The 16180-nt window shown below is 51.6% G+C and overlaps 1 protein-coding gene across 1 annotated transcript in view; it reads left to right on the forward strand.

Moving 5' to 3' along the window:
- Positions 1-14449: 14449 nt before the first annotated feature.
- HOXD4 (homeobox D4) overlaps positions 14450-16180 on the forward strand; it is a 2074-nt gene continuing 343 nt past the window's right edge. Inside the window, 3 exon segments of the mRNA XM_077751205.1 lie at positions 14450-15832; positions 15835-15936; positions 16157-16180. The exon segment at positions 16157-16180 is cut by the window's right edge and continues 343 nt beyond it. Of these exon segments, the coding sequence (XP_077607331.1) occupies positions 15586-15832; positions 15835-15936; positions 16157-16180 (373 nt within the window). The 5' untranslated portion in view covers positions 14450-15585.

Consider the following 16180-nt stretch of genomic DNA (forward strand, 5'->3'; position numbering starts at 1 on the left):
GGAGCGGGCCTTTCAGAGAGGGGAGGGGAAGAGAAGCCAAGTGACCCGCGCAAGGAGAGTCAGAGGGGGGTGACTGCCAGGATCACCTCCCCGAGCGCCTGGGCAGTACACCGCATTCATTTCCCCTCTAACACAACGCCCTATTCAGCAGAGGTTTCGAGCCAAATCAAAAAAGAGCAAAAGAAATACTTCCTAGAAGAGGTGAGAGTCAGGAGCCATGGAGGCAAGAGACGCAGAGACAACAGAGAGGAACGTAGAGGAAGAAAGAGGAGAGGAAGAAGGAAGGAAAAGGAGCAGGAAGAGAGAGAGAGAGAACAGAAGAGAGCGGGGAGAGAAAGAGAGGAAAAAACATGGCGCTTGCGAGCTGTATGTGCAAAATCCGCAAGGAATTGCAGCAAATTCCTTTTTGTTTGAAGAAAATTTACAACTTGGTAATAGACCTTTTTATGACCTATTTGCGGTCGTCATTGGCTGCGGCTGGTCATGTGCAGGCGCCGCTCGCCTTCACGGCCTTTTTCCTGATTTCCCAGGCGAATTTCCCCCCGCATTCTGCCTTCCTGGAGCCTCACCCCCTCTTTTTCTAACCTTTGTCTCTGCAGAGGTGGGATCCAGTCGCCGGCTGCGGGATTGCGGGGTCCGCGGCGGCCTCCGCTCCCGCCCGNAGCGCCTAATGGATTACTGCAGCCTCCCGGGCCGACCGCCGCCTCCTGCTCGGCAGCCTCCGGGTAAGAGTCGCCCCTCCCCGCGCCCAGCGCTGCCACCGAGCAGCTCCAGGCGCCCACCCCCTTGGGCAGCCCAGTGAGCCTGCCCCGACTCCCTGCACTTCTCCGGGACCTTGGGGTGGCTGTCTGCGCCCCCAGCTTCCTCTCCACTCCATCTCTGAGCAGGCATCCCCTGGGGCCCCGGATGGGGTCCAGCTGAGCACAGAGTCGGAGGGAAGCCCCATTTCCTCTCGAGCTTCCGAGAGGTGGAGAGCAGCAGATAGGACCCCACTGGCTGGATCGAGAGCTCCTCAGACCCCACCCTGGGAAGAATGGGTAGATGGTTCCTGGACGTGTTAGGTTTGCTGTGGATCACTGAAGGCACTCTATGGTATAGAGCAGTGTTTTTGCGGCTGGTCTGTGGTCAAAGGTATCTGGGAGGCTAACAGGTGTTTTTTGAGGGTTGGGATTTGGGGTGGGGGCGGGGTGGATTCTCTGTACCCAGGATGTGTTTGGTTTGTTCATCGACGCTTTGGTGAGTGATGCTGGCTAATTTCTAGGCTTTATGGTTTTTTGAGCTTTGTGTATGAGATGGAATCTTAAATAGTTTTAACCGTTTCTCTAGTTTTTAGAGAATCTTTGTAACAAGTCGAGAACGTTTCCTCCCATATCTAATAATCTATTAGGCGAATTTGGATTATTTTATGTCGCAAAATGTATACATGTTTTGGGAGGTAATAGTATCAGAAAATCTGGTGCAGGTCTTGGGTAAAAAACAATAGATATTTAAGAAATGCAAAGCATGTCTAAGTTCAAATATCGCGTGTGTTTCTTATTTTCCAGAATAGGAAAAGAGTAGATATTTTGCTCTCTAAATGCATTGTCGTGGGGTTTTTTTTTTGCCTACAAATAAACGTTACATAGCAACATTTTAGCCTCTACTTCAAAATTACTGAACTGAAACATTATCTATGCATCAAAAGAAAATCCTCTGCAGAAAAAAAAAATGTTTATATCCCACCTATTCTGAACAGCACTTAAGGAAGCAGTTCTCAAAATCCTCTTGACTCCTCCCTCATGTACACCTTGCGAAATATTAAAACCTGTGGACAGTCTGCCGCATTGCGCATGGGATGGACCTGCGCACCGCTGAATACCGTCTCCAAAGCACCCAGCGGCGAATCCTAGTATTCCAAATATTTCTTTGTAATCGTTTTGACCATAAAAGTATTTCTAAACAATACATGACATCTTTGTAGAAAGATATTTTTAGTAATTAACGATGGAATCACGCTGGTTTCAAAATGGAGGGCCACTATTTGTGGCCAGTTGATGCCTGAGGGATTATGGTGGATCACTGTGATCTCTGAAATAAGAAACTGAATGATAGTCTTTATTTGGAATGTCTGCATTTTGTAACTATTTCGCTACTACGGTACAATGGCTGTTGAGATTATTGTTTCATATTGGTGGAAAGCATTACCTATTGAAAAGCAGGCCCCTGGCCAGGCACGTAGGCCTGTCCCCCGGCCTAAGGAGCCCCCTAGGTGGGCTGGGATAAGCGTGGGGGTGGGGAGGAGTTGTGGCCATGATGGCCAAGCCCTAGTGTTCACTTTTCTCTGGGTTCGGTGGCCGAGAGCACCCAAGTGACTAAGAACTTGGGCGGCCTGCAGGTCCTTTTACAAAGCAGAGGGTGAGGTCATGGGCAGATATGGAGGACTGGAGGGTTCTTTGTAAATCCTGTGGTAGCATTAAGAGCTTATTGGAACTAAATGGTCGATTGCATTTAAGGGAATAAATAATCTGCAAATCACATTTGAACTCGGGCCAGGAGGAGGCCGGTTAACGCTTCTGCTACTGCCGGAAATACCCCCATTGTCCCGGATAACCCAAAAAATTAAAATCAATTTTTAAAAATTAAGCAACATTTGGATTGTAAGAGCTCACGAGCCGGGAAGCGTAACTCCCAGCGTATTCAGGGGCAACCTCCATCCATTTATAGTTCAGGCAGCCGATGGTATGTCCGGGCCTTGGTGTTTACGGGTCAGGCTGTGAGCTGGGCTTGCACTTTTCACGCGGACCGGCGAAAAGAACGAAGCTCGCTATTATATATGTGGCTAAGCACCAGGGCTGAAAACCAAACGTATTTTCCTGTCAGACGCTCCTCCAAATAAATGTATTTCGCCAGAATTATCTTTTCTGAACTAGAGAAGCGGGGGAAAATCGGAACAAAGACAGTATTTCACTCTGGGCAGGCAGGCAGCTGTTAGAGGTATTTACGGCCTTGCCGCAGTGCGGCCGCGGGGCAGGGCACGCGAGGGCACCGGAAGCTAGGGAGAAGCCACCAAGAACTCGGAATTCCGATGTAAGTCCAATTTGGGGCCACTTTTCCGGAATTGGTGTGAACAGATACCCTCTTTCTAGGAAATGGTCCCTTAGACTTGATGGCTGTGCAGAACGAGGGGATCGGGCGTGCTTTCTGACCGTAGGGGGTGATTTTTTTCCCCCGCCTTGATTAACGACTCAAAAGAAGCCGCGCACTAGACGTGGAATTGCTGATCCAAAGGACAGCCTTGAGCGTGTTCACTGACAACATGACGATTTTGTTGGTTTGGCGGAACAGAGCTTGCAAATCAGAAAGGACAGTTGAGGGTTTAATACAGGTTTTCCTGAAGAAAAAAAAAGAAAGAAAGAGAACGAAAAAGTACTTTTTCTGCCTCTCTCAGACGGGGCGTCCAAGCTGCTCCGCAGGTAAGCAAGCAAGGAGTGCGCGGTGGCGCACCCCGCACGGCGCTGCACCCCGCACGGCGCTGCGCACGCCGCTCTTACCGTTCAGGGCTCTCAGCGCCTGCCACGCACGCTCGTTGGGCGTCTGGCGCATGTGCAGTGAAATAGCCCAGCCCGGGGATCCAACCGTAAGGCACAGATGGGGGGAGGGGTGAGTGGACTCGGAGCCGGAAGATAGAACCCGATGTCGCCACTCCTCCCTCCCTCAGTATTCGCTACTCACCGTGCTTTTATTCCAGCCTGCGTTCTAAATATAGCCAAACGTGTTGTCGTTTACGTTATTCTCAAGCATCTTGAGTCACCACCCCGTCGCAATTTAAATCTATACTTTAGAAAGAGCCTGCAAATAGGAATGAGTGGCCAGAGGGAAGCCAAATCTTCTTTCAAGGTGTTAAAAGAAACACACACACACTCTCACGCACACACTTTTAACACCTTAAGAGAAGATTTATATGTGTGATCCTCGGGGAAGTGGATAGACTTTTTTCAGCCTGGTGCCTCCGCTAGGGAGAAGCCCTTTTGCTCCTGGCGTCTGCTCAAACCGCCAGATTTCAGGCCAGTCCTTCAGGCGGACCATTCCCGGATTTTGTTACTCCAGAGCAGCACGTTCGAGGGCTCTGTGGGGGCCAGCGGCTCAGCAGAGAGCGGTCAAATAAATAAACGGACAAACTGGAGGGATTTTCCGCCTGGACTCGCCTAATTAATAAGGGATGCACGCTCCTGGGCCGCAAGCCGGGGTGGGGTGGGGGGTGAGACGGGAGGCATTCTCTGGATCCTTTCGACTTCTGGTCCGCCCCAGGGGACACTGAGGGACCAGCTCACAGCCTTTGGTGCGGAAGACCTCCACCCGCGTGAAGAAGCCTCAGCCGCGGGTTTCCGGGGCAGGCTCCTTCCCCGTGCTCGACTGTCTGGGGCCTTGTCCAGGAGGAGGCGCTGTAGGACAAGCGTCTCGGCCGCTGCCGCAGCGCGGGAGGTGCCCCGGGCGCGGGCGGGGGTAGGGAAGGACATGTGACTCCCCTCCCTCCTCTTCTAATCGCAGGGTGCTTTCGGCCTTCGTGGAGGGTCGGAGGTACAGCGACCACCCCCAGAGGGCCGCTTCCCGGGAGGGGCAGCCGAGGCAGAACCGAGGCTGCGGAGCCTGAAGGTAGAGTCCACGGTGTCAGGCCACCTCACTTCCTCCGCCTTCCCGGAGGTGGCGCGATTTCTGCGTACTGGGCAAAGAGCAGGAAACTAGGGGTCCGCGGTTGGACGAGCCGCGTTTAACCAGCCCCCTCGGGCTGGGCTGCTGTCTTGCCCGTTTTCCTTACTGCGATCCTTGATACGCAGGATGAACAGCCTTGAGAAGCACTCCGTTCAGTCCCCACCCCAACGCAGTTGGAAGGGCCTAACCTTGGCTTTCCTGTGACCCGGCTTGGGTTCCGGGATTCCCTTTGGCCTTCCCTGAGGCCCTGTGAGGGCGAATCTCATGGATTCTGCAGGTTGAGGACACTGCAGATTCTCTGCTCTTTTTCACACCATCCCTACACACCTCCGTCACCACTGCGCCCATTTCAGGACTTTGGTGGGCTCCACGGGGTGTTTCTTGCACCACTGTGACACCCACATTCAGCAACTGGCTCTGATCCAACCCCACGGATCCTCCATGGCAATGCAGTCTTTCTCGTCCCTCTTTTCCCTACTTTTGAGCAGTGATTCTTAATGAAGGCCTGCATTCAAATTTGTTTATAATTCAGGTTCCTGGGTCTCAGGCCAGACATGAAATCAGAATATCCGGAATCTGCGTTTTGCAAACACTCTCTCAAGGCAGTTAAGAAACATGCTTACATTTGTGAACTACTGGTCAAGAGTCTCTCCTGACTCTTCTATGGTTCTTTGGTGTCCAGGCACCAAGTTCCCTTTCCTACTCAGCACCTCCCGTAGTTCCTGGGTCTCCGTCCCTAATCAAGTTTTTAAATGTCACTATCCCATAGGCTGATTAATTGCTCCCATTTAGGGAAGGGGAACATTGATTTCTTACTAACTTGAAGATTTTTTTGAACTTTTTGAAGTTCAGGCTGCTTTGATTCAAATCTTTACCACTTACCTGCTATATAACTTAAGGCAAGTAAGGCCAACTCCCTGGGCCTGTTGCCTCATTCGTAAAGTAGGAATGAGAGTACCTTCAAGGGTCATTATGAAGATACTTAGTTACGTAACAATACTATGTGCCATGCACTATTCTAACCACCTTATGTACATTAACTCCCTGGTTAAGTACTTAAAAACGGTATTTTGGCACATAACAAGCATTCAGTACGTGTTGCTTATCCTCAGTGTTGCTTATCGTCAGTATCTCTTTTCTGCTCAACAATCAGGCCCAGACTTTTACTGCTAAAAGAGACCTGGTTCGTCCACCCAATTCTTGAATTCTACAGAGGAGAAAACAGGCCTTGGCTTGGTCACCCAGGAGAACATAGATCCAGGACTCTTCCTATTGCTGTGGGGGCCTTGGAGGCCTTGCCCCTTTGGCTCTCAGTCAGTGTCTGGGATCTGCCTGTGGGTCACATTCAGAAAGAAAGGGCCCCTAGCTCCTCTGTGGACAGAAGTCAGATTGAAGAGGCTCTATACCCACACAGGCACATCTTGGATTCCTACAGAAGGCTTCAGGCCTTTCCTGAGAGCATGCCCTGCCCCCCACCGTGCAGCTCCTAAAGTCACCTTCACCACCACCACCTGTCAGTCACATCCACCAGAGCAAGTCTCTTCTTCCTAATCTCTTGAAATCTGGGGGCAGGATAGAAAAGCAAATGGCCAGTGGGCAACAGCAGGGGATGTCAGACGTGTTCCATTCCTTCTCAATCTGCTTATGTTTCAAGATCTGGGCTCCAGGGCCACTTGGATCACAGTGATGCCAAGGTGTATCTTAGAGTGGCCGTATCCCCCCCAAATTTCCATCAGCCCTTGCAATTTTTGGAGATTCTTTGTATCTTTTAAGAAGAGCTATGTATGGACGCCTGGGTGGCTCAGTCGGTTAAGCGTCCGGCTCAGGTCATGTCTCAGGGTTCGTGGATTCGAGCCCCTCGTCGGGCTCTGTGCTGACAGGCAGCTCAGAGCCTGGAGCCCGTTTCAGATTCTGTGTCTCCCTCTCTCTCTGACCCTCCCCTGCTCGCTCTCTCTCTCTCTCTCTCTCTCTGTCAGAAATAAATAAAACATTTTTTTTTAAAAAGCATGTAAACACTACTTCATGCTGCAACCCATGTACATGCACACACCCCTTATAACCAGGTGCCACCCCTTTAGTCCTGGTTTCCATGGCTTCTACTTACAGATTTTTCCTAACGGGCCCTCCACAGCCATTGGCTTAACTGCTTCTCTTGGCTTAAGCAGGAGTTCACCTGGGTCAGATTTTTCTCTCAAAACACATATGGTCTCTTTAGCTATCAACCATGGCGGATGGGGTTTGGCCCATGGGGTAGGGCAGAGCTGCATTACCAGCCACACCCAACCCCTGTGCCATCTAACCTCCACTCTTGTTTCTCAAAGTACTAAGGTGACCACCCCAGACCCTACCTTTCTTGTGACCACTGGGGCCTTTGTAGCCCCTGGCTCCATCATCAGAGGGCCAATTCTTCTGGATTTCATCTCTCACTATTGGAGCTTTCTTCTGGGGTCACCTTTTCTTCCCAGAGGAAAAGCAAGTCAGACCTCCAGTGAGAAGACTCCATTGTAGGGGGTAGGGGTAAGGGTAGCAGGAGAAGTGTTCCTCTTCCAGTGATGGAATACAGTGCTGGGAATATGGAATCCTGTTTCTCTCCTGCTTGGGGACTCCCTGCTCAGCCCTTCTCTGGCTCTCCCCCCATTCTAAGTGTCAGGCCTGGGGGTTTTCTTCTTCCATCTGCCCCCCATCTAGGGATTTCATTCAAAGTCCCATCCCTTCCTATCCTAGTTTTACAGACACTTAGTTTAAGAGGAGATGGGATGCCTGGATGGCTACTGAGCCATTTAAGCATCTGACTTTGGCTCAGGTCATCATCTCATAGTTAATGAGCTCGGGCCCCACATTGGGCTCTGTGCTGACAGACAGCTCAGAGTCTGCTTCAGATCCTCTGTCCCCCTCTATCTCTGCCCCTCACCCTCTCATGCTCTCTCTCTCTCTCTCTCTCTCTCTCTCACACACACACACACACACACACACACACACACACACAAATACACATTTTAAAAAAAGAGGAGTGCTCAACAATACCTCTGGGCAAGATGCCTCTGGGCAAGATGTCACAATATTCTTTTCTGGAGCCACATAGCAAGGACCCTTAGGGTGGACAGAGGGTGGGCTTCATTACATTTGGAACATAGCTGATACCTGCTGATGCTCTGGCTTCTAGGTTGGTGGAGCCCTACATGGGACTCTACCTGATGGGAGCTCTCTGGGCAGGAATTTCCAGGACTGGCTCTTTCTACCCAAATGGGGAGGGATAGTGCCCAGAGTCCCACTCTCCACCATAAATAATTCCTTACAAGTTTTAAAGAAGGCTTCAACCTCTCCTTCCCCACCTCTTCTTCTATTACCAGCACCAGCACCAGCACCACCACCACCACCACCTTTGAAACTCCTTGAGAAAACTCCAGCAAACTGGCCCAAGTTAGTATGTCGTTACCCCTGATGCTCAGTCTTCTTATTAAACCAAGTTTGTTCTTCCCCATCCCCACTCTGTCTCATTCATTCACAGAAGCCCAGGACACTGGGGGCTTTGGGGCAAGCAAAGACTGTAGGAAAGTGGACACTCTCTCCTTAATCATGTTCCTGGCTGCCCTAAGATTAGAAAGTAATTGAAGATGTCTGCCTTAATGTCTTCCTTTCCTCCTTTTCTATATGCATAGCTAGTCACTTTCCTGTTATTATGGAAGTATACAGAGTAGGCTATGCCATTTTATTCATCTTCCTGTGTAAGCCTCAGTGAAGACTGCAGGCAAGCCCAGTCACCATCCTTCATTACCATTCATTCAGAAAATACCTACTGAGCCGGATTAGGCGGATTAGGTGATTAGGCGCATGCATTGTTTCAACCACCTCCTCAGCCTGGTCTCCTCCTTATACCCCACCCCCCATGAAAAGCTCATCACAATTGCCTAGAAGGTCATACATCCTTTGATTAATTCTGTTTTATTAACTTAGGGAAAAAATAAAGCTTTTCTCAACCTCTCAAGTTCTAATTATTTTTTTTTTACAGTGAATTAACTGGGACTAATTTTGAAGCTGCTCATCTAGTCCTAACAGAATCAGAAATCATTTTTTAATGGGTTGATCTTTACAGATTTTAAAGACAGATGCTACCAACTGGAAAAGAAAAAGGTTGTCCTGAGTGGCTAATAGGGGAGGGGGGTAGAAATAGATGTCCTACAGTCCAGAGCTAACAGCTCCCTGCTTTCTAGCTAATGAAAGTCAAATCAGGAAATGGGTTTAGAAATACACAGAGAATGGGTAGAAATTTGGATGCAAAGAGATCTTTGCAGAGAGGGATTCCTTTCATGGGCTTGGTGGGACTTGCTGATGAGAACTTTTGCAACTGCATTTGATTTAGAAATCATAGGTTTGCGTGTACTTTCCGAACCTACACGTAACACCTATTCTTTTTTAATCAGAAAAGTCAAAATCACACATAGTTTCACAGTGGGGGAAAGTCTGGCGGGCTATGGAAGGGTGCTGGGGCCAATTCTCTTTTTATTTACCCCCCTTGGTGGGAGCTGGGGGCATCTTTCCCACAGTCCCACCTTGCCCGGCATAGACTGTCACATCCTCCCGGGAGAGCAGCGCTCAGGCCCCAGCTCCGTTTCCAGGCTTTCTCAGCAGGAAAGCGCGCTCTGTCTCCGCTCTTAGGCTCTCCCCCTAGTAGGAGTGGCAGTGTGGGGGGTGAAGCATTTTGCTCAGGTTTGGATTTCAGGACCTCGAGCCCTGAGCCCTGTGGGAGTAGGGACATCTGATTTCCTGGGCTTGGGTTCCTTGAGAGCCTCATTTGCTTCCTCACACCCTGTCCCCTTCACACCAGGGCTGTTTTATTGTTTTATAACCTTCTTTAGAGCTTCAGTTGCCAAAGATTCCGATGGGGCTATTCTCCAGTTTCTCACTTTACCAAACCCCAAGTCTTGCTGTTTTAAGCAGTTTGGTCACTTGCAAAGGCTCCCCTTTCAGATCTAAGCAAATTATAGAAACCTCTAGGCATGTGGCTACCTCCACCTTTCTCACTGAGTCCATGCACAACAATACAGAGCCAAGTGGTAACTCCAGCTGCCCCCCATAAGCCCACCCAGCCTCTCTCTAACCACCCTTTTTGTGTTGAAGTTTGAGTAAAATCTCAAATAACTTCTGGTATAAGCAAGTAAGAAGTAGTCTTTGCTTTTCCTCTTTATTTACCACATCTAGAGCTAGAAAATGATTGAAATAAAGGAGCTGATGGTACTCACAGTGAATGCAGCCAAAGAATCATAAGACATGCCCACCAACCAGTCTTTTCGAAATTGCACTATCTCCCAACTTAAAGGGACTTCTCTGAAAAGATGCTATTTGAAAAGCCCAGGGTATTGATATGAATATGACCCCCCTTGCATCCTGAATATTTGGAACGATTTAAATGTGAGAGAACAGTTTCAGTGAACCTTTATTTAGTGAATAAAAGTTTAAAGCTGAAGGTTATTTATGGTTGTGCAGAGATGAGACCTGAGTGGCTATTTACGAGCACGTGATTCCAATAAACTTTGTTTTATGGCTTGAGAGTTGACAAGCCAAAATATAATTCCCACCATAAATTAGGTTAAGAGCATACAAGTGCAGATGCTTGGTCCTTGGAGCAGCGATGGGGAAGTGAGAGGCTCCAGCTAGCGCCAGGCTCGGAGACAGTTCGACTCCCAGTTCCCCTGCCCACTGGGAGAGAAAACCAGTAAGTCACTTATTACTTTTTCCAGGACAACTCCAGGGGTGGGGGATTTCTCTGCCTTGTCTTTTCTGCCTGGGGTGAGGAGAGGTCCCATCGAAGTTGATGTTCATTTTAGCCTAAACCTAAATTAACACATAGAAGGGGAATCCTGAGCTCTTCCCCTCCCTCCTGGACACGGGAAGTTAGGAACTGAGGGCTCCTTCCTCACAAAAGGGACTTACTGTCTCTCTCTTCCCCATAATGGAACATCTGCTTGAGACGTGGAATGAGACTGTGGTGGNTGGGGATGGAGATGGCTTTGCCTCTGAGATTTCTCAGAGAAGACGGCCATCATAGGAAGGATGAAAACTTAAAGCTGGACACCAGCCCCTGTGAGGATCACTGCTTTGCCCTGTGGGCTCTCCAGAAGCAATACTGACGAAATACTGTCAAATCCATATAGCCGCATAACAATCTAAAGCATTGCCATTTACCTTCAAACCCATTGATTTTCCTCCTCCTTCGTTATCATTTGGGTCCTCATTCCCCTTGGAAATTGCTCTTTGTTTTGAATTGGAGCAGAAGTGGGAAGGCAAGTCCCAGTCATGCCTGGTCCTTCTTTGGAAAGGAGAAGACAGGTTTGGGGGGCGCTAGTTGGGGCTGGGCGATTTGAAACTAAGCTGAAACTGGCAAAAGGGGTTGAGTTGCTCCCAGCGCGAGGCAGACAGGAGCTGGGGCAGGGGACAGATGCAGCGGCTGCCCCCTCCCCAGTGGACTTGCGCCCACCCGGCTGATTGTGCAGAAGGAAACACACAAAGGCCCATTTTCTCCTCGCTTCCCGTTTTCCCACTGGGGAAACCCTGTTACAGGCAGCCCGAGTCTGGCCAAGCGACCAGTAAGGTTTTGCCCAAAGGTGCATGGAGCGGGGGTGGGGGAGGCGATGGGGGCCATATTCTGCTACTCCCCGGGTCTGCCCTTGAGGACTGCGGTCTCCCGCTCCGCGGAGAACTTGGCGCAGTTCCTGGGGGCGGCACCCGAAGCAGGGAGGTCTGGGTATTGGTGGGGTGTCTGGGCCTTGTCATTTTTCTGTGTATCCTCTTATCTCTGCTTTATTATCCTGTGGAATTTAAGTGACCCCCGTTTTCATTGCAACAGGTTCCGGACCATGAGAGGCTGCCGCTGTAAGTACCTTCCCGTTTCTTCCGAAATGCGAAGAGGCGGTGCCGGTAACTGGGGAGGTGTCGGCAGAAAGGCCGCGCCAGAAGAGTGGGCGGGTGGAAGACCGGCCGGCTGCCCTGGCCTGGCGGTGCAAGGCGCTCTCTTCGGGGGGTGGAGGCTCTAAGTTGACTGAGCTCCTGGATAGATTTTCCGGGGCCTAGTTCACAGTCACCTATCGGAGAGAAACACACCGCAGCCTCTCGCCCTTGTGTCCTCGGGCCTCTCTGGCGCCTTCTGGGCCTCCCCAGGCCTTCCCAGCCCGCACAGGTGCAGCTCCGCAGCAGCCTAGGCTTCTGTTAGGAGCTTGCAGCTAATTAGCAGCCCGCTCTATTAACAAGTTGCGGCGAGCATCGCTTTCTGCTCAAACCAACCTGCTAAACACCAAAGCAACGCGATGCTCCTCCGCCCCCCAGCCTAGCTTAACGCGACCCAGCCTGGACGCACCCTTCCCTTGTCTTGTCTTGTTTTGTTTTTAATAAAAAGAAGAAGGAAAGAAAGAAAGACTTAACCCTCTACGGCTGCGGGTGCGTGGAGTTGGCCCGCTTCCGGGAAGGGCTGCGAATTCTGAGCTTTACGTGGAAATCCCTCCTCGCCCCTCCCCCGGCCCCAGCTCCAGAGGTTTGGGCTCTGGGCTGGGGACACGGGCTGAGCAAGGAGGGAGAGATACGAAGCTTCTGGTTCACTTCTGCTTCTCTGTAACTGCAATTCGAGAATTTTCGCGCCAGAGCCAATAGTGTTGCAAGCAAAGGTGGTTTTGGTGGTGGTAGAGTTGCGGTGGGGGCAGAGATTCTTGGGGTCATGAGCTCACAACTTTGGATCTGAGTTGCATGTGCCGCGGAAGACAGGTACATTTCCGAGGAGGCCTGTGAGGTCTCCAGAGAGACGATCCCATTTAAGGTGATGGTAGTGGCAGAATGAAGGAAAAAATAGTGACCCTTCCGTCACTGCAAAATGGAGCTTATTTTATTTTAATGGGAGATGCAATGTAGGAAGGTGGTAGGAGCCAGGCACCCATCCATCCTCTCTGGTGAGAGGCACTCTCTCCAGGGTGGAAGAAACTGGGGCTTGGCTCTGGGCCAGGTTTCTTTGCCCTTCAGGCTGGGCAGCCTAGTTAACTTCCTGGGGGCTGTGTTCATCCCCAGGAGTGGAGATAACGCCCAGTTCATAATTTCTCTCTGTTAATCAGGCTGGGTTATGTGAAACCGGCTCTGGGCTCCAGGCTGGAAAATCTGGTGTTCGTCCCCAGGACACCCTGGTTTTGCCCCCCTTCCTGCTGCTGTCCCTGCTCCGGGTGCTTATCTCTGCCAGTGCTCTTCACTTGCAAACCCACATTCGGCACCCTGGAGCTGAACACAGCACAAAAAGCCCGAGAGATCAAAAGCATTTGTATGGGCAGTTGAGCGGGAGGTGAATATTTAACGCTTTTGTTCATCAATAACTCGTTGGCTTTGACCTGTCTGAACGAGTGGAGCAATAAGGTGAAATGCAGGTCACAGCGTCTAACAAATATGAAAATGTGTACCCTCACCCGGGTCCCCACCCGGCCCAGCAGGCTCCCCCAATTTGTCTGGATAAAGCCTAGGCCCAGTGTCCCCAGGCAGGTGGGTATGTGGGAGCACTTGGCATTAGGGGAAGTTGGGAGGAAACCACCCCTTGAACAAGGAAATTTGGCGTGGGGCAGCCTCAGACTCTTGTGAGAATTGGCACCCAGGAAATCCCTACAAAATAGCCAAAGCACTGGAACCAGAGGTGGGGGGGGGGGAAGGGTTGGGGAGTGTGCAAAGTGCAGAGTAGAAGCAGGCAGCCAATTTTGCCAGGCTGAGAGGCAGAAGGGAGTTTCTCTGCTCTACCCCACCAGACCAAGGCTAAGGCTGAAACTAATTTTTGAATCCTAAGGAGGAAATTAAAACAATAAAAAAAAATTTTTTTTAGCACCTCTGGCCTAAGCTCAGAGATCCAAAAGCCCCACTGGAGGTCAGGCATCCTTCTGCCCCTGAAACCCATCCCGGCCCTGAGTGAGTCTGTGTTCCCGGTGCCCTAAACCGAGGGGTGAGCCCTAGACAGCGCTGAGGCACTGGGGCGGGTGCAACGGGTGAACTTTTGTACTCTTGTGTGCTGCTGTCGGCAAAGCAAAAATAATGAAACTTTGTGATATGTTTGTAAATGATTTCGGATGACCCCTCGCCCTGCCCTTCACCATTAGCACGCCGACCCCAGCCCAGGGCAGCTTGGTGCCTGCAAGGAGTGCCTGCCGCAGGGTCTACAGCTCAGGACGGAGAGACCCGCCCGGCACAGGGCCCGGGAAGGTAAATGCAAGACCTCTTGGGGAACTGGCTTTGTCAACCAACCTGGCTTGCCCCTGCATTGGGAAGAAGAATGGGCGGAGGATATTCCCCTCTTGCATCTTTTCTCCTGCCACTAAGGGCATTTGCTCCTTTCTGGAAAATACCACTTGATAAGGGGAGGGGGGGGGTGGATCTAGAGAGGAAGGTAATAAACCCCCCATTTCTGGGATAGATTATTTTTTCTTCTTTTCTTTCTTTCTTAAGAGGATTGTCCTGTCTCCTTGGCTGCTCAGTAACTCCGGGTCTGGTACACGGATGGGGAACTCGTTGCTGCAAATTGTCACCAAGCTCTTCAAGCTACCTGAACCCTCTGTGAGAGTGCGAGTGGCTGCGTCGGGCCGGTGATGGCTCCGAGGAAGAGGCCGGGGCTGGCAGCCTTCTGGGTACCCACTCTAGGTGGAGCCCGGAGGTAGTAACGTTGTCTATATATACCCTGTAGAACCGAATTTGTGTGGTGTCCACATAGTCACAGATTCGATTCTAGGGGAATATATGGTCGATGCAAAAACTTCATGTTTCTCCGAAATAGCCATAGTCGGAAGCTGAGGCCAGAGGCAGCCGGGCGCGGGTCGGTTTCCTTTCTGTTTTATTACCTTAGACTCCAGGAGGATGAACTGAGCCTGGTGACACAGGGGAGCCTTTTCCCCAAAGCCCCTCAAGTTTAAACGGAGGTTCCTGTGTAAACCCTTAATTGGTTGCATGAATGCAGGGCCGAAGGGCTAGGTTTAGGGGGACTGGGGAGCAAGGTGGAAGGCCAGGTAGCCCCAGCCTCAACTCTGCCCTCAAGGAAGCACGAGGGGAGATCAGAGGGTGCCCAGTGAGGGGGCTCACAGGTCGTTGACTGCCCTGTGGGAAAAGGGAGTGCAGGGTCCTTTGGAGCCCATCTGGGTGAGGTGGGGGTGCCATCATCACCTTCCAGGCCCACCCCACAGCTGCATGAGCTGGGTGGGGGGTAGCCTTGCCATACCTGTGAGACCGACTTTGGCTAAAAACACTCCAGCCTGGGCACTCACAGAAAGCTTGGCAGTTACTCATCGCCTGATTTGATTCGGACCAGCCAGACTGTTGTAACTTTTGGGTGACCCTGAGGAAGACAAAGCCAGGACTCAGCCTTTGTATGGCACAGTCCCCAAAGGCACAGTCCCCATTCCCGCGGGCGGGAGCCCTGCCTGCCTGGTGTACTCTGCCCAACTCAGAGACTGCCTAACCCACCCGCCTTTTGGCATCGGGCAGCCTGAAAGAGCTGGGGTTCCCTTCCCCCCTTGAACTGTACCCATTTTGGGGAGCTGTTTTCAGCGGGGGCGAGTGGAGAGGACACTGGAGGTTAACAAAGTCAGTGGCAGACAAAAGCCGGGACTACCTGCCAGGGATGAGGGTGCCGGGAATTGGAGAACTACAGTAACATCTGGCAGAGGCCCTCAAATGTGCCATGGCGAGGCACTTGATTACACGTATGTTATTTAGTTAAATTTGTGAAAATTATGAGATGCTCACCAACCCGGTGATAAACTCGCTTCCTCGCTATTGGCTGGCTTGGTCACATGGCCGCCAACTTTATTCAGTTGACAGCAAGTAGGAGGGCCCTATGGAAGGAGAAAAAAAGACAACACGAGAAAAATTAGTATTTTCTACCTTCTGAAATTAATGGCCATGAGTTCGTATATGGTGAACTCCAAGTATGTGGACCCCAAGTTCCCTCCGTGCGAGGAATATTTGCAGGGCAGCTACCTAGGCGAGCAGGGCGCCGACTACTACAGCGGTGGCGTGCAGGGTGCAGACTTCCAGCCCCCGGGGCTCTACCCACGGCCCGACTTCGGTGAGCAGACCTTCGGAGGCGGCGGGCCCGGGCCCGGCTCGGCGCTACCCACGCGGGGTCACGGGCAAGAACNAGGGCCTGCAGCCAGCCGGGCGGCCCCAAGCAGCCGCCCCACGGGACGGCACTCAAGCAGCCCGCTGTAGTCTACCCCTGGATGAAGAAGGTGCACGTGAATTCGGGTAAGGCAAGGCCCAGCGACCTCTCAGTCCCCACCCCAGCCTGAAGGCCTGGGCCCCTGAGAGGGGGTGTGAGTGGGTGGGGGCTGGGGGGGGGCTTCAANGCGGGCTGGGAGTGCGCGGGGAGGGCCGCGGCCGCGGGCACGCCGGGAAGTGAGCGGCAGTGGCGAGGGGCCTAACGTGGGGCCGGGCGCTGACCTGACCGTGCTGTTTTGTCTCGCAGTGAACCCCAACTACACTGGCGGGG

Source organism: Crocuta crocuta, unplaced genomic scaffold, assembly GCF_008692635.1.
Source record: "Crocuta crocuta isolate KB4526 unplaced genomic scaffold, BGI_CrCroc_1.0 scaffold219, whole genome shotgun sequence".
NCBI classification, from domain to species: Eukaryota; Metazoa; Chordata; class Mammalia; order Carnivora; family Hyaenidae; genus Crocuta; species Crocuta crocuta.